Here is a 22,587-nt window from a genome sequence, read left to right on the forward strand (position 1 = left end):
TCTGCATGGGAAAAATGAAAATGACAAATGTCTTTTTCACATTCTGAGCCAACGGAGCAAAATGCTTCATTAATGCAATCAGGATAACTGGGGTTTGAGGACCCTAACTGCAATTATACAGGACCCTGCTGCATCTGGAATACCGTGCACAAGTCTGGTCACTCCACCCGAGAAAACAATGCATTTGGCTTAGTAGGAAGGCAACAACAACAAAATGATCAGATAGGGGATCATGCAATGAGATTAGGCAGCCTGGATCGCCAGAATTCGTTAGAACAAGAAATCAAAGCACATCACTTTTTAAAGACAGAGCAGACATGGGTTAATGGTTCACTTCACACCACTGCCTGCAAGGTTTCCCTCCATTTCAAGCATCACTTCAATTCAGAATGTGTTGGATCAAAATTGTGGAACTCTCCACTCAACAGCATTGTGGGAGTATCTTGGACAAGGACAATTGGAGACGGGTCATAAACATGGACTTGCCAGCAAATCACAGATCCTGAAAATTAGGTAAATAAATAAGCACAGGCCTTTGTCATTAAATTGACAGACTTTTGTATATTAAAGGAGTTGACAGGCATGGACTTAGTATAAGAAAGTAGCACCGAGATGCAGGATCAGCTATGGTCTTGATGAATGGCAGAAGAGGTGCAAGGAGATTCTTATTTCTATTTCTTATAAATAGTTTCTGATGCATCAAGATATACCCTATTCTTTAAACTGAGTTTTCCTTACAAATTAAATCATCTGATTAATTTTGTTTTATTTTTTATATAGATATACAGCACATTAACAAGCCCTTTCGGTCCACCCAATTAAGCTCGGTTCATTTTGAATGGTGGGAGGAAACCAGAGCCCCCGGAGGAAACCAATGCAGACACAGGGATAATGTACAAACTCCTTGCAGACAACAGAGGATTCGAACCTCGGTCCCATTTGCAGGTACTGTGACAGCGTTGCGCTACCCGCCATGCTAACTGCGCCACCCTTACATATGGATGTAATTTTCCCAGCGGCAGGGGAATACACAGTCTATCCAGCATTTCCATTGGTTTGAATTAATTGCTTTCAGCCTCATATTGATTACAAAACTAACATGATCAATACAATGGTTTGTTGATCATCGCAGAGAGCAATGTGCCTGAATAACAAACAAACTTGGGTTGTTTTTTTTAAATGTCAGAATGACAGTTTGTGTCAAGGAAGACAAATCTTATTCAGTGGCACAAACTGTTGACATTTTGATAAAACCAAGAAAACTATTGGGTATCTGAAATGATGAGGAAACAAAACAGCAAACTCCTTTTAATAAGTCATTTCAGGGTCAAGATCGCAGTACTTTCTTTTCACAATCCCATTTTCCTAAATGGGGATCATGCACGATCAAGTTCAACTTCCAAGTTTGTTCCTCCAAAGCTTCACTTGAAGAATGCAAATTAACTTCTAAAGTTGAACTATGGCCAATAATTAGCTCGGCTCCCAAATCCACTGGCACATCTGGAGGGACCAAGCATGCTGAGGTAGATGCATCCAGCTTCCTTCAGGCAATACAAAAGGCGATGGAGTTCTGCAGAATAGTTCCTTTTCACCATGGGTTACTGTCACCTTAATGATGTTTCCACTGATGCTGAATGAATTCTCCCCCATGAAAGCTGCCCAGTCGGTGAGCCATCTCCATTTTGCAATTTCCAGACCAGTTCTTCTTTCTCATGAAAGAGTCTTTCCTTCATCATAGCTTCTTTCTCCAAAGTCTGCTGCAGAGCCTCATGTTCCATGGATAATTGTCTAAAGTAGAATATAGGCAATTATTGAGGCACATTTTAATTTAATAGATTTCAGTTCATCACTTGTAATTGTGATTTTTTAACATTCACTCACATGTGAAATACCCTTTTAATGAACATAAAACATGACAGCACAGTTCAGGCCCTTCACCCCATGATATGGGGTTGACCTATGTAAACCAACTCCACAACAATCTAATCCTTCCCATATCCACATAGGGGTATTTTCCTTGCATTCATCTGCCGATATCAATCTTTTGAATGCCACTATGGTACCATCGTCCACCACCACCCATGGGAATGCAGTAGTCACCCACAACTCTGTGCAAAAAAAAACTTACCTCAGAAATGTGCCCTGAAATTTCCTCCATTCATCTTAAACAGAGGTCCACTGGTATTTGCTATTGTCACCCTATCTAAGCCCCTCATACTCTTAAACAATTTTATTGTCACTCCAAAGAGTAAAATCCTAGCTTTGTCCAATTTCATAAGACACGTACTCCAATCCAGGCAGCATCCTGGTCAATCTCCTCTGTACCCCCTCTGAAGCAGCTAGATCCATCCTGAGGTAATCAGAACTGAACACAATACACTGTGTGTTCTAACCAGAATTTGATGGAGATACCGAGTGGTTTTCCCATCATCCTCCTGGAGAAAGTTCTATTGGTGACCCCAACTTTCCAGCAGCTTTGATAAACATTTCATTTTTGATCCCAGGCATTTCTTTGTACAATCTTAGAAATGCATAACTGCATAGATTTACTTGCTTCCATATGAAAGGAAATGAGTACCTAAAACATAACCTTTGCTACTGGAATGTTATCAATGCCTTGATGCTATACAGGAGTATCAGAATGAGGACTGCCAGGCTGGGAAATAGCTTCTTTCTGCAGGCTGAGAGACTGATAAACAACATCCTGTGACCAAGTAAATCATCCCAAAATATGTATATACATTTATTTTAAATTAGATCTTTATATATATGCACAATTATTAATGTGCTGTGTACTGTGCCCCGTAGTCTGGTTATATTCTGTATGGTCAATTGGATGATAACAAACTTGAACTTCAAAGTAAGCCCTGTTCTACTCCTGCACCATCTGAAAGCTCATGCCAAGACCAACAGATACATGAAGTTACCAATGAAGTACCTTGAAAAGGTCTGTTGATTTTTCAGGCGAACTTTCAAGTCTTCACTTTCTTGCTGGAGGATTTTAATTTTCTCCTCAAGTAACATATTTACTTCGCCCTAACAGGAGATTCAAGGGAAAGAAAGATATGCCTTCGTTGTCACAATAAAAATGAACCGCAGCAAAATCAAAAACTAGTGCTCATGTCACACCGTGATTCTGTCACCATTGGTGGACAGACGCATCGTACCAGGTTCTTCATCTGTAACACTTGCTTATCGAGCTGATGAATTCTTTCATTCTTCATCTCCACCACAAAGTGCAAGCTCTCCAGTTCCTGTTCCCAGAAAAGTGTTGGTGGATGTGAATTCTGCAATTTAAAGCACAAAGTGCGAGGTGGCCATTTACCTGTTTTTAATCTGTTCAGAAAAAATTGCGAAGCACTCTAGTGAGAGATAAAATAATAACGTTCTTAGTTCATTGCAATCGATTCCTTTCAACTTATCCAAGCAGACCAATTCATCAATCTTGGTATTGTTCCCGAAAAATGTTGAAATAATGCAATAATAAAAATCTGGAATCTTGTTCCACTGAGTAAGTTGAATACAAATTCTTTGTTACATCTACAAGGTGGTAGAACTTAAAACTTCACAAATCAACCAAGGGGCTGAGTGGGAAAATAAATCAGCTCATGATTGAATGGTGGGGCAGACTCAATGGGCTGAATAGCCTACTTCTGCTTCTATGTCCTACGGATCCAGATCTGAGACAAGGAAAATTCCTAATGGTGGAAATAATCTTGAAACACTTATTCTGGAATAAATATATCCTTAATGCCATATTTATGAAATGATGTACTCTGTTCCAAGAATGAAGCATTTGATTGGATCAACACTAACTACAACCATAATTTGTTTGGGTAACCTGTTCCACCTATTGATTGTTAATTCACTGGCATTTTGTATTTAAACTTATTCAAGATTAAGAGTCCTTAATTGTTATGTGCAATACACAGAGAATTTGTTAACTTTTGTTTGCCTTGCTCTTTGAAGTGCAGATGAGCAGACTGTTTCGATATTTCAGGACAAATTAAACCATCTTGTTGGCTGATATCAGTCAGTTTATATTCCATGCACAATACTGTACACCCCCTGCGAAAGATGAGTACACTCTAGAATGGCATTCGCCACTGTGGGAATCAGAAAGTCAAAGTAAATAACTTAATGGAAACAATATGAATGCATGATGTCGATATAGAGTGCTATGCATTTGTATTGGATGAGGGCAATATGGCAGAGATTGGAGAGGTTGGGTTTTTTCCTCTGGAGCAGAGGAAGCTGGGCATGGGGGGGGGGGCAGTGGGAAGTCGATAAACCTTTATAAAATTATGAGGGGAAGAGAGGATGGTGTTTGAGGCAAGAGAGCATTGGTTCAAATTGAAAGGAGGTTTAAAGGTGATTAGAGGATTTTATTTTAAAACCTGGAGAATAATTGAATTCTGGAATGTGTCACCTAAAGAATAGTAGATGCAGATACTCTCAAGGTATTAAGAAGCATCTAGTCCACCACTTGAATCATAAGGCATAGAAAGTCACAGACCTAATGCAGCAAAGTGGGATTAGTGTAGATCAGTACCATGGATGGCATGAACAAGGTGGACAGTGCAGCTCTCTGATTGTAAAGTTTGCTGATCATGTTGGACTGTAAAATGTAACACTGGGTTTAGTCAGATGTACAAACTCAGGGATAACAATTCTAAATACCTTCTCATCCCCGTTGTGGTCTCTTCTTAATATTGCATCCTCAATTTTCTTCGACTTCGTTTGAAATGAGTTGACTTGGGTAGTAAGCTCCTCTATTCTTCCCTTATTGGATATCAATCATAAATTAGATTAACATAGTAAAATCAGGAGCCTTTCACCATCTCCAGTCCCCAACTTCCCTTCCTTAAATCCAGTCCTCATGCTAATGGCACAACAAGTGAATGATGCCAACTAAGAGGAATGTCAGGTATCTGATTTTATCTGGCGGAGGTTGAATGTTATGATGGTCAGTAGGGCCCTTAATGGGGGAAGGAATACAATCCCAGAATTTTTCCTTCTTGATCTCTATTTGTGATTCTTCTGGATGAATGTATGTATCTACTTTCGGGACATGATCAGTCCTTTGATTCTCAGCAAACACTTGGTTTTCCATACTCACTGCCCATGTTTAGACATGAATAATGGGAACCAGGATGAACAGTCAGCGCTCCTGCAGAAATTTCACTCTCCAGAAAAGGAAGGCAGGAAAGAACAGAAGTCATCAGTGAAGAACACTAATGCAAGGAATGATAAACACAAACTTACCTTAAGGCACATGCTGCCTTTCTCAAACGATTCAGTCAATGACTTTTGCTCGTGTATATGCTGTTTTACAAGTCCTGGCAAAAGAAAATACAGCCCCTGAGATTCGAAGATAGCAGTAGCATAAATAAGATATTGACATTCAAACATATCATTGAATCAAGCATTTTTTTTTTTTTTAAAAACTCAATTAAATAGGACCAGTAAATAAAGATTAATTTTTAGCTGAGGTTTCAAGACTGTATAAAGGGTTCCAGCCACAAATGTCAACAATTCTTTTTCTCCCACTGATGGTGCTCAACCTGCTGACTTCCTCTATATTCCAGCATCCAGTCTCTCATGTATCCCCCAAATTGTTTGCGTAACTTTTAATAAAAATAGAAAATAACAGTGCAATTTATTGTGTACATCGTACGTGTTGTTGCTAACTTTCCATTTTTACATTCTGCTGAAAAAGCTCCATCATTATCCAAATACCTTTGGCTTTGTGCCAGTTGTTGTTTTCATGTGTCTATTTCAAGTGCTTGTGTTCATTTCCATCCTGTGTTTAGAGTGTCTCCGTCTCTTGCATTCCAAAGTCTAATTTGGCCATATTGTAAGAGTGACAGAGTGTGTGAGGATTATGGTGTCCCCAGTTGTTCGGTTTCATACAATTTGTCTGCAATTTTTTCTTCACATCCTTGTTGAATTGGGTTGTGTCAATTTACCACCTGCTTTAGTTGTCCTTGTTTCTCCTAACTTTGTGAAGAGTATCTCTTGCTGTTCGACAACATTTTCACGTTAAAGTGGTAATTACAAAACTCGCCTAGTACATATTGGCTAATTACCTCCGCTATTGTAAAGTGCTGCCATCATTTAAACTCATAGTATTCAAATGAATATCTTCCTTACAGTTCATTGATTTTTTTAAAATATAATGTTGATTTTACTGGGATTCAAGGGACTTTTTTTCTCTCAGTGTGAGGATATAAAGCATAAAATTCAAGAATGCAGGGAATGAAAATCCTTTGGCTCAGTTCTGTGCATTGATACATGTGAAAAAGAAATACAGTCAGTCGAATCAGTATTGCTTTCAACCCTCCCTGATTTTGCTCTACATTGATTAATTTCCTATCAGGCAGCAGATTATTCAGTTAATAGACAATAAGAATCTTCTCTAAGGGTCACTTTAGGTATTTTTGGAATATTGTTAAGTAACTCATTAGAGCCCCTTTTACAAAGAACCTTCAAGACAGCTTTCCTCTGGCTTTCATACTCTTCACTCACCCATGTGAATACGAAAAAGGTTCATTGGCAGGTTCATTTCACTCAGTGCTTCCTCTGCCAAGGGACCTAGTGTCAAAGGTGGAGTGAAGTCGCACTGCCTCCTGCATAAAATGAGCGCTCGAAAGGGCAGGGGGGGGAGTGACTGATGATGTTGCGATGACATCCTCAGCCTGTGACTGAAGCGCGTGAATTTTAAAATTTTTAAACTTCCCGATACAGAAGTTGCAAACACAACGTCGATCCTTTCCAAACTTCCAAACGGTTTGAAATTTACATGAAGCACAATATTCACCCAATCCCAGACGCAGGCAATACCGCCAGTACTAACACAAGTCACTGCATATGTTCGTGGAATTGGTCGAAATCTGAACAAGTGATTCGCTTCCCAGCATGCATGTTCCACATCACTGTTGTGCTTCATGTCCCAGCCCTTCTTCCCTGGGAAGCCGCTCGCTATGTAAAAGGAGTTAGCAATTCAGTGTGAACACCGAATCTACCTTTCCAATTCCCCTTTCACAAAGATCGTGAGTTGGGCAGTCAGGTGGCTTCTCTATGCAAAAACTCCTTAGGAAAAACAGATCTTCATGTTGCCTAACCTTGTGCCGTCTCTGATCCTGATCCAAGAGACCAAATATGCCCCAGGTTCAATCCCTGCTTGTATTTATTGAGCTGCTATGCATTGAGTAAGGCATGTGCTTTATAAATACCACCACACCCCCCCCATCACCTCCCAATAACCGAGGAATGCAAGGGAAGAGTGTCTAAAATCTGTTGTTGCCTTTACTATTTTTGGATCCCTGCATGAGTGTGCATTGAAGTTGAGAAGCGATTGAGCTCATTTACACTGCCCAGACTCCTCAATTAACTGAGAGAAACACAAAAGTCTGCAGACACTGTGAACGCAGTAAAAACACAGCATGGCTGGAGGAAGTGAGCAGGTCTCGCAGCGTCCATAGGAGTTAAAGATATAACTGACATTTCGGGCCTGAGCCCTTCTTCAAGGTGAGAGTTTTTTTTTAAAAAGAGGGAGGCAACTTCAGGCCAATGAAGGCAAAGTAGTGGAGATTGTCTGATGCTCAGAAATATAGAGCTCAGTAAATAACTTGGATAGGGCCTCAATTTTCAAATGAAAATAATAATTCATCTTGACCTGTTTGATTAGCAGATGTTGAACATTCTGAGTCTGTAATGATAGAATAATTTGTCCCCTTTCATAAGCTGAGGTTAGAACTTGCCAATTAATAACTTAAAAAAAAACTTTACACACATTTGGTAACTGTTACATGCCTGAGGCCAGTTAGCAACTCTGGGTAATTAACAGTGTATTTCAAAGCTCTTTTTTCTGATCATGATCCATTTTAAAATTAAAAAAAAAGCTCTATCTTAGGAAAATTCCCTCAATCTTCGATTGTTAGGATTGAAAACATGTGAAAAGACTCTAGGAAAACAGGCCAACAGAAAATGGGGAGAACATACCTCGTTTGAGAAGGAGAAGCAGATGGGATGACCCTACGGGACAGTAATGATGGTAGGGTTTCAGTGAGGGGCTCTGTGGCTGAAAAACAAGCAGGTGGAGGGGTATTGATGACTCGAGGTGAGGAACCCATGTTGGCTGTGGGTTACTGGCAATTGCGGTCAAAGAATGTGCACTAGGCTGCGGACTGCTGGAGACTGGTGGAAGGGGTACCAGATATCGCAACCTAGATGTGAGAGGTGCTGAGGGCACTGAATGCTTCCGGATCGTGTTGGAGGTTTGGATCTGAACCTTGGGTTGTGATGGCTTGGACTAAAATCTGCATGGCTGCATAAGGTGCAGGAGCACTGGAGGTGAATCCATGGACACTCAGCAACTCTGGAAAGACTCTCTTTTGCTTCCCTTTCTCTGACTGTAAGGGGTGCTGGGAATTTCTGCTGATGGCGAATCTTTGTCTGCCTTATGGAAGACAAAATTTTCATGTAATATTACATCTATTTAATTACTTGACCATAAGGAATCTTGAGTACACCAAAAGTAGAAGGTAAAATACAGGATTCTGTTGACACTGTGGTTAAGTGGAAAAAACACACAAATGCTGGAGAAACTCAGCAGGTCAAACAGTGCCTTTGTGTAGCAAAGGTAAAAAGAGATACATCACCAACGTTTCAGGCTTGAGCCCTTCATCAAAGTGAGTAGATGCGTGTTTTATAATGGCCACAACTTCAATATATCTAGTGCTATTAACAAAGCAAAATCTCTAGCCGTTGTCATACCCACACTCCTGTTCGGCTCCAAATCATGGGTCCTCCACCGGCATCACCTACGGCTCCTAGAACGCTTCCACCAGCGTTGTCTCCGCTCCATCCTCAACATTCATTGGAGCGACTTCATCACCAACATCGAAGTACTCGAGATGGCAGAGGCCGACAGCATCGAATCCATGCTGCTGAAGATCCAACTGCGCTGGGTAGGTCACGTCTCCAGAATGGAGGACCATCGCCTTCCCAAGATCGTGTTATATGGTGAGCTCTCCACTGGCCACCGAGACAGAGGTGCACCAAAGAGGTACAAGGATTGTCTAAAGAAATCTCTTGGTGCCTGCCACATTGACCACCCCCAGTGGGCTGATATCGCCTCAAACCGTGCATCTTGGCGCCTCACAGTTCGGCGGGCAGCAACCTCCTTTGAAGAAGACTGCAGAGCCCACCTCACTGACAAAACACAAAGGAGGAAAAACCCAACACCCAACCCCAACCAACAAATTTTCCCTTACAACGGCTGCAACCGTATCTGCCTGTCCCGCATCGGACTTGTCAGCCACAAACGAGCCTGCAGCTGACATGGACATTACCCCTCCATAAATCTTCATCCGTGAAGCCAAGCCAAAGAAAAAAATCAAATAAAAATCAGACCCAAAGGAGATTTTTGATGTCTAAAAGCCTGCTCAGGGGAGGTGGGATGGGTAGAGAAGTCCAATACATTGTCAACATCATATTATGCTTCTTCTTTGGCTTGGCTTCGCGGACGAAGATTTATGGAGGGGGTAAAAAGTCCACGTCAGCTGCAGGCTCGTTTGTGGCTGACAAGTCCGATGCGGGACAGGCAGACACGGTTGCAGCGTTTGCAGGGGAAGATTGGTTGGTTGGGGTTGGGTGTTCCAAAGAACTGCTCACCATATTGTACAACTAGTGTATAAGAAAGTGAAACCACCAAGTTTCTATTGATCTCAATGATATTGTGAGCAGGATCTCTCTATATTACTCTATAGAGACCCAGACGTTTGTGCTGGATGGAAAATGAGGGCACATCCTTTGTATCTAGTTATCACCTCTCAGAAACAGAAAATAATTATGGAAATGCAGCAACTTGGCTTTTCAGCTTCTTTAAATGTATTAGGGCCAGAACCTGAGCAAAAACTTTCCTGAATTTCAATTTGGTTTTTACTACATTCATTACCTACACAAAAGGAAAGTTTCTGGACACTGAATTTGAACCGGAAGTTTTCTTTATGTTAAAGGGAAGATGAGCAGGAAGAGGTTAATGCCAGTGGAATCATTAGGAAAATTGACAACATCAGTGGATAGATTTCATCAAAACATCTCTGGAAGAATGCAAGAGCATGAATACATTGGGTTTTAGGCAGAATGGGACTCAACCCAGGAAAAGATCCCAAAGGTTAGAATGCAAGTTTATCTCAAAGGAACTGTGTTGAAAAACAGCCAATGAAGGGCAGGCTGTAAGTGTATAACAATGTTGGTCAAGGTTCTGAAAAAACAGAGACTATGCCAATTTAATTCTGATCAAGAAAAACTGTACAGGCGTGGCTTATTTGCGAATGGAACATTAAGGATTAACAGATTTCAATGCCATGGAAACTGTTGCTAAAAACAGTTTTTATAAACCATGATTATAGGAGTATGTATTTGCTTTTCACAGCCAGTATGAAGCGATTCTTTTCAGTTTATCACACATGAAACAAGTCTTTTCTGTTTTTATAAAACTTGCATTGGACATCTTTATCTCAATCATTGTTCAAATTATCTGCAAAGTATAAATATTTACTATTATGGATGGCAAATGTCAATTTTTAGAATGGGTAAGAGGACAATTGAGGACATTCACACTCAGAACAAATCTGGTCTTATTGAAAAGGAGAATGAATTTGTACATTACCTGCCAATGCAGCATTATGTTCCTCCTTCAGAGCCTTGATATATTCGGAGTGCCTCATTTTCAGTTCCTCGATTTTGGAGTCTGATAGCTCTCCTTCTTTCTAAAAGAACCAAACAATTTGTTAATCATCAACTTTTAAACAAACATTTTCTCACTTCCAAATTATAAATCAGACATGTGCTAAGTATCCAGTTGCCGGTTAGAAATCTTGATCTCCAAACTTGAGTTATGTACATGTTTTTTTTTTAAATTTTATTTACACTTTTTAGTCACAATATTAAGTACATTACATTCAATTCAAAAACTATTTCAAAAAGTTATAGATGTGGTATACAAAACTACCCTCCCACCCTTCTCAAACCCCTAGAAATGAAAAAAAGGAAAGAAAATAGAAAAAGAAGGACCAGAGAAAGCCAAGGGAATAGAGCATTTATATCATCAAGTCTAATATTGGAGGTTACCAAGGAGTGAGGTCTTTAGAGAGTCGATTAAAATATGGGCACCATATTTTCCAAAATACATGATATTTGTTTTGTAAACTATGTAATATTCTCAAGTGGTATGCAGCTATAAAGTTCTGCATGCTATCTTTCCATGCCTAGATCTGTATCTGATTTCCAAGTTATTGCTATATATTTCTGAGAAACTGCCAATTCATTTCGTACAAATTCAATTTGACACTAGTTAATTTTAATCATAAAACCTTAATATTACCAATAACATCAAATCCTGTAGGAACTTAACCCCCGTAATTCTTTCCAAAAAATTACCAACCTCCAACCAGAAATATTCAACTTTAAGACACTGGCAGGTAGAATGCAAAAAGGATCCAATCTCACACCCACACCTGAAACACATATCTGATAATGTAGGATTCAATCTATTTAATTTTTGTGGAGACAAATATAACTGGTGAGTTATGCACACGCGGGGCAAACTGGCTAAAAGGCATATTTAAATGGTTGACTTTCCAAAGCATGTCAAGACCATAAGACATAGGAACAGAAATAGGCTATTCAGCCCATCGAGTCTGCACCAACATTTAATCATGAACTGATCCACTTTACCACTCAGCCCCATTGCCTGGCCTTCTCCCCATATCCATTGATGCCATGGCCAATCTTAGAAATTTTTAATCAGTTAAAATTTTTTTATCACCTTGGAGGTGTAACAAATAATATATATTCAAAATACTCAATAGAACATCATTCCAGATTTTCTGTTACTGCGTAATTCAAACATTTTTCAGGAACAATATCTAGATTAACAAATCAGTAAAACTGAACAAGTGATCTTCATGAAGATTTCCTTTGGTAATTGATTGGACAATACAATGGATTGTAAAGAGTGTGGGAATGCCTCTTCAGTCTTTAACAGCCAATTAGTCCAATTCATTCCATTTCTTCATTCATGCTGTCCATATCATTAGGATTAACAGTCCCTGGTTCCTTCCTTAGCTACCCAACATAGCTAAATCAACCCTGAAGTACACAGAAAAGTCCCTAACTATCTGTCAGCAGTTCCTTCAAGAACCAAAAGATGACATCAATTTGGTGGGTCATCTCATTTCAAATTTCACATTTGCACACTGCAATGTGCATGTCAGTGATCAACATGTTGGTGGTCCATGCAAGTGCATTTCCCAGCCCGCCTCTCAGCATTTCCCAGCCCGCCTCTCAGCATTTCCCAGCCCGCCTCTCAGCATTTCCCAGCCCGCCTCTCAGCATTTCCCAGCCCGCCTCTCAGCATTTCCCAGCCCGCCTCTCAGCATTTCCCAGCCCGCCTCTCAGCATTTCCCAGCCCGCCTCTCAGCATTTCCCAGCCCGCCTCTCAGCATTTCCCAGCCCGCCTCTCAGCATTTCCCAGCCCGCCTCTCAGCATTTCCCAGCCCGCCTCTCAGCATTTCCCAGCCCGCCTCTCAGCATTTCCCAGCCCGCCTCTCAGCATTTCCCAGCCCGCCTCTCAGCATTTCCCAGCCCGCCTCTCAGCATTTCCCAGCCCGCCTCTCAGCATTTCCCAGCCCGCCTCTCAGCATTTCCCAGCCCGCCTCTCAGCATTTCCCAGCCCGCCTCTCAGCATTTCCCAGCCCGCCTCTCAGCATTTCCCAGCCCGCCTCTCAGCATTTCCCAGCCCGCCTCTCAGCATTTCCCAGCCCGCCTCTCAGCATTTCCCAGCCCGCCTCTCAGCATTTCCCAGCCCGCCTCTCAGCATTTCCCAGCCCGCCTCTCAGCATTTCCCAGCCCAATACCAAACTTTCCAACTATTTCTTGTTATTCCAATTAACGCCCCAATAAACTTTTTTTAAAAAGAGATGCAACACAATAGAAGGACAAATGTTTCTGGCAAGCCCAGTATGTTGGAAGAAGCCATGGAAACAAGGCCTCTAGTGCATTAAAGGAAATGAATCAGGATCCCAGGTGCCAGATGCAAATTTCTTCATAATATCCAAACAATCAGACAGTGGATTAAAATATTACTGTATAATTCATTGTTTGAAAGTACATTTCTGATAATTAGGTTTTGATACATTTCAATATTTTGGCTGTATTTAATTCAATTTGAACTTTTAAAATGGTCTGATATCACCTTTGGATGCATTTTATCAATTTTGGGCTGTTGGTCATGAAAATCACCATAAAAATTTTTGATCACGTACAGGTTTTTAAATAACTATATAACAATTACAGCATGGAAACAGGCCAATTTGGTCCTTCTAGTCCGCACTGATCCAAGTACCCTCCTCTAATCCCACTTACCAGCACTCTGCCCATATCCCTCCAATCCATATACTTATCCAACTCTTTCTTAAATTTCAAAATTGAACCCGCCTCCACCACCTTTCCCGGAAGCCCATTCCACACAGTAACCACTCTCTGAGTAAAGAGTAAAGAACCTTTGCCCATCAACTCTCAACCCATGACCTCTTGTATCCATCTCTCCTACTCCCAATGGGAAAAGCCTTTCCAAATCAACTCTATCTATCCCTCTCATTATCTTAAACACCTCTATCAAATCCCCTCTCAGCCTTCTACGTTCCAAGGAATAAAGACCTAATTTGCTCAATCTTTCCTTGTATTCCAGATGCTGAAACCCAGGCAAGATTTTTGAAAATCTTCTCTGCACTCTCTCTATCTTGTTAATATCCTTCCTATAAATTGGTGACCAGAACTGCACACAGTACTCTAAATTTGGCCTCACCAATGCCAAAATTATTACTTCCCAACTCCTATATTTTATGCACTGATTTATATAGGCAAGCATACTAAAGGCCTTCTTCACCACCCTATCCACATGTGCTCCTACCTTCAGGGAACAATGCACCGTTATTCCTAGATCTTTCTGCTCCACTGCATTCTTCAATGCCCTCCCATTTACCACGTCTTGCTTTGATTATTCTTTCCAAAATGAAGTACCTCATACTTATCAGCATTAAACTCCATCTGCCATCTTTCTGCCCACTCCTCTAAGCAGTTTAAATCCCTCTGCAATCTTTGAAAACCCTCTTCATCATCCACAATTCCCCTTATTTTAGTATTATCTGCATATTTACTAATGCAATTTACTGCCCCATCCTCCAGATCATTAATATATATGACAAACAGCAATGGTCCCAATACCAAACCCAGAGGTACACTACTTGTCACCGGCCTCCATCCTAACAAACAATTATCTACTACTACTCTCTTCCTTCCAGCCACATTGGGGAATCCATTTCACTATCTCCAAATTAATACCCAAGGACTTAGCCTTCCTAACTAACCTCCCATGCGGAACCTTATCGAAGGCCTTATTGAAGTCCATATAGACAACATCCACTGCTCTACCCTCATCAACATTCCTAGTCACCTCTTCAAAAAATTCAACAAGATTGGTGAAACATGACCTTCCATGCACAATCTGTGTTGAGTGACCCTGATCAGACCCTGTCCCTCCATATACTTATATATACACTATCTCTAAGAATGCACAAAAAAGCACAACAATTTACCTACCATAGAGGTCAAACTTACAGGCTGATAATTGCTAGGCTTGCTCCTTGAACCCTTTTTAAACAAAGGAACCACATGCGCAACACGCCAATCCTCCACCAGTATACCCATCTCTAATGACATTTGAAAAATCACTGCCAGAGACCCCGCTATTTCCTCACTAATTTCTCTCGAGGCCCTGGGGAAAATCCTGTCAGGACCTGGAGACTTATCCACCTTTATATGTTTCAAAAGCTCCAGTACTACCTCTTTCTTAATCACTACAGTCTCCATATTTACCCCCTTTGCTTCCTTTACCATGCACAGTTCAATATCCTTCTCCTCAGTAAATACTGAGGAAAATAAATTGTTCCTGACCTCCCCCATCTCTTTTGGCTCCACACACATTTGTCCTTTCTGATTCTCTATTTTATCTCTCACTTTCCTTTTGCTATTTACATATTTGTAGTAACCCTTTGGATTTATTTTCACCCTGCTTGCTATAGCCACCTCATACCTTCTTTTAGCTTTTCTAATTTCTTTCTTAAGATTCTTTTTACATTCAATATAGTTCCCAAACATCTTTTTTTCCCTGTTTCTTATATTTATTGTAGTACTCCCTCTTTTTTCAAACCAAATTTCCAATATCCCTCGAGAACCATGGCTCTCTCAAACTTTTGACCTTACCTTTCAACCTAACTGGTAAATAAAGATTTTGTTCTCTTAAAATAACTCCTTTAAAAGACCCTCCATTTCTCTATTACATCCTTCCCAGAAAACAAATTGTCCCAATCCTCTCCTTGTAAATCCTTTCGCATCTCCTCAAATCTAACTTTTCCCCACTCAAAAACCTCAACTCTGGGCCCAGACTTTACCTTTTCCAGAATTACCTTGAAACTAATGGCACCATGATCACTGGACCTGAAGTGTTCCCCCACACATACCTCTGTCACCTGACCCATCTCATTCCCCAACAGTAAATTCAACACAGCTCCATCTCTAGTTGGTACCTCCACGTATTGATGTAAAAAGCTATCCTGCACAAATTTTACAAACTCCAACCCATCCAGCTCTTTCACGGAATGGGTTTCCCAATCAATATTTGGAAAATTACAAATATCTGCCATCTCCCTACTAATTTGTACCTCTAATTCGTGTTCCCCATTCAGTGGTCTATAATACATCCCAATTGTAACTTCCCCTTTCCCATTCCTCAATTCCACCCAAATAGACTCCCTGGACGAGCCTTCTATTCTATCGCACCTAAGCACTGCTGTAATATTTTCTCTAACAAGTAGTGCAACCCAACCCCCTCTTGCCCCCCCCCCCCGATTCTATCACACCTAAAGCAACTAAATCCTAAAGAAACTAATATTTAGCTGCCAGTCACATCCCTCCTGTAACCATGTTTCACTAATCGCTACCACGTCATACTTCCAAGTGTCAATCCATACCTTCAGCTCATCCACCTTCCTTACAATGCTCCTAGCATTAAAATATATGCATTTTAGAGATTTCCCACTTTTTACTTCCTGTAACCATGTTTCACTAATCGCTACCACGTCATACTTCCAAGTGTCAATCCATACCTTCAGCTCATCCACCTTCCTTACAATGCTCCTAGCATTAAAATATATGCATTTTAGAGATTTCCCACTTTTTACTTCCTGCAGGCCCCTATCTTTACCAACACCTCTCTTATGATCTTTTGCAATCGACCTCTGTCCATCTTCGTATAGAGGATCCCCCTTTTCTATCATCTGCCTTTCCTCCCTCAAACAGTCTACAATCTTTTTCTGACCTTCTAACCTTCTCTTTGCTGTTCTCCTTCATTTGGTTCCCTCCCCCCAGCCATTCTAGTTTAAAGTCTCCTGAGTAACGCTAGCAAACGTCCCGTATTTTTGTTATTTCCTGTCATATTTTAAATCTACTTCAAACATGCAAAAGGTTGTGCAACATATTAATTTATTAACAAAATTAATTTTTTGCATTTGCACTTGGACTTCTTCCCTCCTGATCTTGGTGCAGTCAGTGACAAATGTGGTGAAAGGTTTCACCAAGATATTGCAATCATGGAAAAGTGGTATCAGGGCAACTGAAATCCATCGATGCTGGCCAATTCACTCAACATGTTCATCACGTAACTCTTTAGTATTGGAACATAAGAAATAGGAGGAAGAGTCCATCCGGCCCATCAAGCCTGCTCTGCCATTCAATGAGATCATGGCTGATCTGACAACAGGCATATCTCTACCAATTTTCTTTTTCTCCTCTACCCCCTCCCCCATCCATATCCCTTAATTCCTCTACCGTGTAAGAATCTATCCAACCTGGTCTTAAACATATTTAGTGAGGTAGCTTCCACTGCTTCAATGGGCAGCAAGTTCTATAGATTTACTACCCTCAATCAAAAAATAATTCCTCCGTCTTAAATCTACTTCTCTGAATCTTGAGGCTATGTTTCCTAATTCTAGTCTCCTCCACCATGGAAACAACTTCCTACCTCTATCTTACCTATGCCTTTCATAATTTTATACATTTCTAATAAGATCCCCTCTCTCTTCTAAATTCCAGTGAGTATAGTCCCAGACAACGTAATCTCTCCTCACAGGCTAAGCCCCTCATCTCTGGAGAACTTCCACTGTACCGCCTCCAAAGCTGGATAACAGAACTGTATGTATCACTCCAAATGTGGCCTCACCGGTATATTGTACTGTTGTACAATATACAATAGTAATATTGTACTGTTACAGCATAACCTCCCTGCTCCTAATTTCAATCCCTCTTGCAATGAAGGCCAACATTCCATTAAGAATTCAACTCTCCACCAATTGGTCATCATTCCAAAGCCTTTTGTATGACTTTGCAGACTTCAGATTTGCTGCTAATATTCTCCTCTGATGTACAGGAGACCATTTAGCCCATCAAATCTCTGCCGGCACTCAGAGCATTTCTATTCATTCCACCTCTATTTATTTCCCTGTAACTTATTCTCTCTCCTAGACCCATCAACAGTACCAGGATCGGCATCATGAGGGTTGTATTTGCGAGCCATGCCCCCCCCCCCCCCCCCAAATGAGTTATTGTGCCACTCCAACCTTCTGCAGTTCCTGTTTCAATTGCTTAAGGTCTTCTGTGTGTAGATATTGAAGCCGTTGCTTCTCCACATTGTGGGTTGAACACAGGTCTTCCCTGAGCTGTTCCAGCTCCTTCTCATGCTCTTCTCTGATCCTTTGCACCTCTTTTTCATGGAATTCCAGAAGGGAAGCTTCGGCCTTCTGCAGCTGAGTGCAAACAGCTCCAGACACATCTAAAAAGGAAGAAAGTGATTATTGGAACACAGAACAGTACAGCACATAAACAGGTGTCTGCCTGTGCGCCTGTGCTGAATATTGTGCTCTCATTCCCTGCAATATTCAAGTGTCTATCTAGAAGATCATGGAAGCTGCAGAGGAGATTTACTAGGATGTTGCTGGATTAGAAAATGAGTCATGAGGCAAGGATAGCAGAATGAGGGCTTTTCTCTTGGAGCGTAGCAGGATGAGAAGTGAGTTAATAGAACTCTACAAGACTCCGAGAGGCATAGATAAAGTAGACAGCCAGCGCCTTTTCCTCAGTAAAAAGTGATGGAAGGAAAGTTTAGTGGAGACATCAAGGGCAAGTTTTTTTTTGTTTACACAGAGAGTTGTTCTGGGTGTCTTGAATTCCTTGCCAGGGATGGTAGTGGAAGCTGAAACATTAGGGGCATTCAAGAGACTCTTAGACAGGCACATGGATGAAAGAAAAAGAGAGTTATGAGGTAGGAATACATAGGTCAGTGTAACAATAAGGCCAAAGGGCTTTTACTGTGCTGGAGTGTTCTTTGTTCCAAGCCTTTTAAATACATCTATTCTATTAACTTCCACCACACCCCTGGCTGCCTATTCCTGGCATCTGTCACTATTGGTAAAAAAAAATGTGATTTTTTAAAAATTAAAAAGCTTTCCTCCCGCATGGCCTCCGGTATTTAATATTTTTACCCTGGAAAGATATTCTGACTGATTACAATACCTCTCATTATTTTATAAACCATGTGGGAAAGATGTTTTAATGGACAGGAAATCAAGTCCGTGATTGGGTTTTTCCCCAGTCTGCTGAAATATCCATGCAGAAAATTTATTTTTACATGTGTTAACAGTAAGATTTACTGTTTTATTCAACTTTAGACATTCAGCATGATAACAGGCCCTACCAGCCCACAATCCTCCGTCGCCCAAATACACCCACGTGACAAATTAACCTATTAACTCTGTCCATCTTTACAACATGGGAGAACCACGCCGACTCGGGGAGAACGTACAAACTCCTTACAGAGCCAGATTTGAACCCGTGTCGCTGGCACTACAATAGCCTTGCGCTGGCCATGCTGCCAAGAGATGAATAGAAAAGATCTTCAATAAAATAATATTAATTAAATATTGCAAGTGGTTTGGCAGTATCGTGGTCAGAGCTGGAAGCTTGATGGTGTCCAGCTTGTAACTAAGCAGCAAATCCTATGAATGTAATCTTCTTATTGATATTGACAAAGGTTTCTGTCATGTCCCCATATGCCAGGGATCAATTCTTGGACATGGATTAAAACACTTGTCAGATATTAAAGATTAGATGTCATATACTAACAACCAACTCTAAGATTAAAATGGGTGTTTTGCCAATGAAGAGGTACACTTGGAAGAGCTAAGCTCACCAGATGTCATGCCTCCAAGTCACTGAGTTGTGTGCTCATATCCCACTCCTGAAGTTTGGGCTTATAACGTCTGAGCTGATATTGTAGAAGGGAAATAGTACACTTCTGTTGCAAGTTACGCTGTTTGGATGAGACATTAATTACACCAGCACCTCTCCCTGCTCCCCCCTCAGCACTCCACCCTTTGCAAATCCATGGCTAAACTTCAGTACTTCAGACCTGGTCTTCAGCACTTTGGTCTTTACAGGATCTTGCTTTGAATATTTCAACATCAAGGAGTGACCATATAGACATTCATAAGGGGCAGGGACGCTCACAGTCTGTTGCCAAGAGTTGATAATTTTTGAACTAGTCAAAACACAGAAATGCTGGAGGAATCCAGCCAGTCTTGCAGCGTCCAGAAGAGGTGAAGCTGTATTACTGACATTTTGGGCCTTAGCCCTTCTTGAAGGCATGATTGAAAAAGACAGGCGTCTGAATTAAAGGCTGGGGAGCGGGGCGTAAAGGGGGAAAGAATGGGAAGGGAAGGAGTACAGACCAACAGACAAAATGTGTTAATAATGGAAGAAGAGGAAAGATGAGAATTGATTTTGGCTCTATGAAAGGAGACAGAGGGAAAAGAGGAGAGAGAGAGAGAGAGAAGAAAGGAGGCAGGGAGGAGATGATGGGGCAGAGTAAAATAATTAATTTGAAACAACTGCCAGAGTAGATGTGGGTAGATGTGGGTACATTCAGAGGACATTTGGACAGGCTTATGGATGGGAAATGTTTAGATGGGACACATTCAGTCAATTGGGACTAGCCCAAAATGCCAACTTGGTCAGCATGGACAAGTTGGGCTGAAGGATCTGTTCTGTGCATTTTGACTGATCAACTGTTGCATTTACTACATTTTTTTAAATTGATATACAGCACGCTAACAGGCCATTTCGGCCCACAAGCCAATGGCGCCCAATTTACACCCAATAAACCTACACACCCGGTACATTTCAAAAAGTGGGAGGAAACCGGAGCCCCCAGGATAAACCCATGCAAACACGGAGAGAACATACAAACTCCTTACAGACGGTGCGGGATTTGAACCCCAGTCCCGATCGCTGGCGCTGTAAAGGCATTGCGCTAAACGATGATAAGAATAACTGCACTTCATATATTTTACTGGCTAGAAAACAGAGGGACATACTGAAGGTCACTGTATTAGTTTAACTGATTGTTTATGCCGAGGAAGATCATTTGCAAGCATGACTGGATTCACTGGACTTCTCAGTAAAGATATGGGCCCAACCATATTTTCCAGCCATTTTACAATGCACCTTCTCTTGCTTCTTCCTTCCTCAAGTTAGAGCACCATTTCATTCCAATCAGATGCAATTTGCCTGCACTACCCTACAACATTACACAATTCCCCCACGTTACAAATCCTCAACCCCCCTCCAATTATTTGGGTTAGCAAAACACGTGGAGAAAAACCCAGTCTGTACTTGTTGTGATAAAGGGAGTCTAAATGTAAACACATGTCAGCTGTCATGGCCAGCAGGCTGAGCACACAACCTCTGTGCATAGTTTTGAGGTTTTGGCAAAGTTTCAATGACAGTTCTTTTAAAAATTAAGTAAATAAATCTAAAATTGGAAGGCGATGCAAGCAAGCATTGACCATTTCCCAATCTTAATCTCCATCATCTAAGGAAGGTCAAGAAGATGAAAGGATTTGGTGAGGGAAAAGCAAAAGGAAGATAGTGGAGAAACAGAGGTTTTATACGGACATGGGAGGTGGTGTGCGGGTAGGGGGTGGGGGGAAGAGAGGGAAGGCAACTTGAGACAAGTAAGCTAAGTGAAAAGAACCTTAGTAGGGTCTCATTGTTCCTTAGAAGCAAAAATACAGCAAATGAGCAAATATGGAAAAGCAAAAGTATCAGTGATATGTATAAATACACCAAAGTTTCAGTAATTTGATTTAGCCCTGTGGATTTTACCAACGATCCTTTTTGAATTTTAGAATTGCAACCTCAGAGTAAAGCACAATTAAATTGCATTTTGAAAATAACGATTTGCCTCAGATTGCAGGATAAGTGGTCACATGATTCAAATAAAACCTTGAGCAATAAGTAAAACATGGCTTTTTCAGAAAGTATGCAATTTTTTGTAATAAAAAAATCAATTTTTTTCCTCTCCTTTTTCTTTTGGCTTTACAAGAGGAGAAGAAATGTATGGTTAATATATATTTGTTAAATACTAATATGTCCTTTTTCTTATACATTTGTAAATACATGAACATAACTCTCCCCTTGTATACATGTTCGGTATAACTCAATAAACAGATTGAGAAAGAAAGTAAGCAATTTTAATTGTCTAGTCCAGATTAAGAAGGTCATTGGAAACACCAATCCAATGGGATTGGCATTAAAATGAATGATTCTGTATTCACCAGAGATGGTCTGTCATCATGGCTTGGCTTTGTGAACGAAGATTTAGGAAGGTAGTTTGTAGGTTTCAACATTATCAATCATCATTATTTATTGCTAACAGACAATTCTATGAATAATTGTTTCCATTTCTACTGATAATTGTACCCTCTCATTATTACAAAATTGCCAAAGTTCACTGACAATGGTTTTTCTGAATATTGTAGTAAATAGAATTTAATGCTGGATATATATAGAATGTAAGTGGCGCTGCCCTTTAGTGATGGAAATGAAACTAGATGAAAGCAACTACAGCATTGCAGTCTGCATTTGGAAACACTGACACAAATTAATTCTCACAGTCTTTCCTGCCAGCTGTTATACATGCTTGTACACCAACAGACCACATGAAATGCTGACAACTTCCAAGATTTCTAAGGCAATTCAATAGTGTGCGCATTTTAAAAAGAAATAGTTCTAGGATTTGAAAGTTAAGAGGGAGTCAATTTAAAATTTAATTTAAATGTTTTCATTTAGACATACAGCACGGTAACCGGGCTTTTCTGATCATATCGCACATATACATGCAATTGACTTACAACCCCAGTTGATTTTTGAACGGTGGGAGAATGTACAAACTCCTTACGGGCAGCGTAGGATTCGAACCCCTGGCACAGTAACAGTCTTGCACTAACCACCATGCTAACTGTGCAGCCCCTGTGCAATTGATTCTGAAACTTTAAAAGCAATAGTGCACAATTCCATAATTACGTTAGAAGGGTCAATGACTGTTCAAAAGGCTTCTAGACAAAC

General features: G+C 40.7%; 1 protein-coding gene across 1 annotated transcript in view; it reads right to left on the reverse strand.

Moving 5' to 3' along the window:
* Positions 1–746: 746 nt before the first annotated feature.
* LOC138743196 (coiled-coil domain-containing protein 69-like) overlaps positions 747–22,587 on the reverse strand; it is a 43,072-nt gene continuing 21,231 nt past the window's right edge. The window contains exons 3-9 of the mRNA XM_069898148.1: positions 17,745–17,956; positions 10,679–10,778; positions 5,266–5,339; positions 4,681–4,782; positions 3,168–3,287; positions 2,939–3,036; positions 747–1,788 (exon numbers count right to left, since the gene is read on the reverse strand). Coding sequence (XP_069754249.1) covers positions 1,605–1,788; positions 2,939–3,036; positions 3,168–3,287; positions 4,681–4,782; positions 5,266–5,339; positions 10,679–10,778; positions 17,745–17,956 — 890 coding nt within the window. The 3' untranslated portion in view covers positions 747–1,604. The remainder of the gene's footprint in view (positions 1,789–2,938; positions 3,037–3,167; positions 3,288–4,680; positions 4,783–5,265; positions 5,340–10,678; positions 10,779–17,744; positions 17,957–22,587) is intronic.

The sequence above is a fragment of the Narcine bancroftii genome, chromosome 9, assembly GCF_036971445.1.
Source record: "Narcine bancroftii isolate sNarBan1 chromosome 9, sNarBan1.hap1, whole genome shotgun sequence".
Lineage (NCBI taxonomy): Eukaryota > Metazoa > Chordata > Chondrichthyes > Torpediniformes > Narcinidae > Narcine > Narcine bancroftii.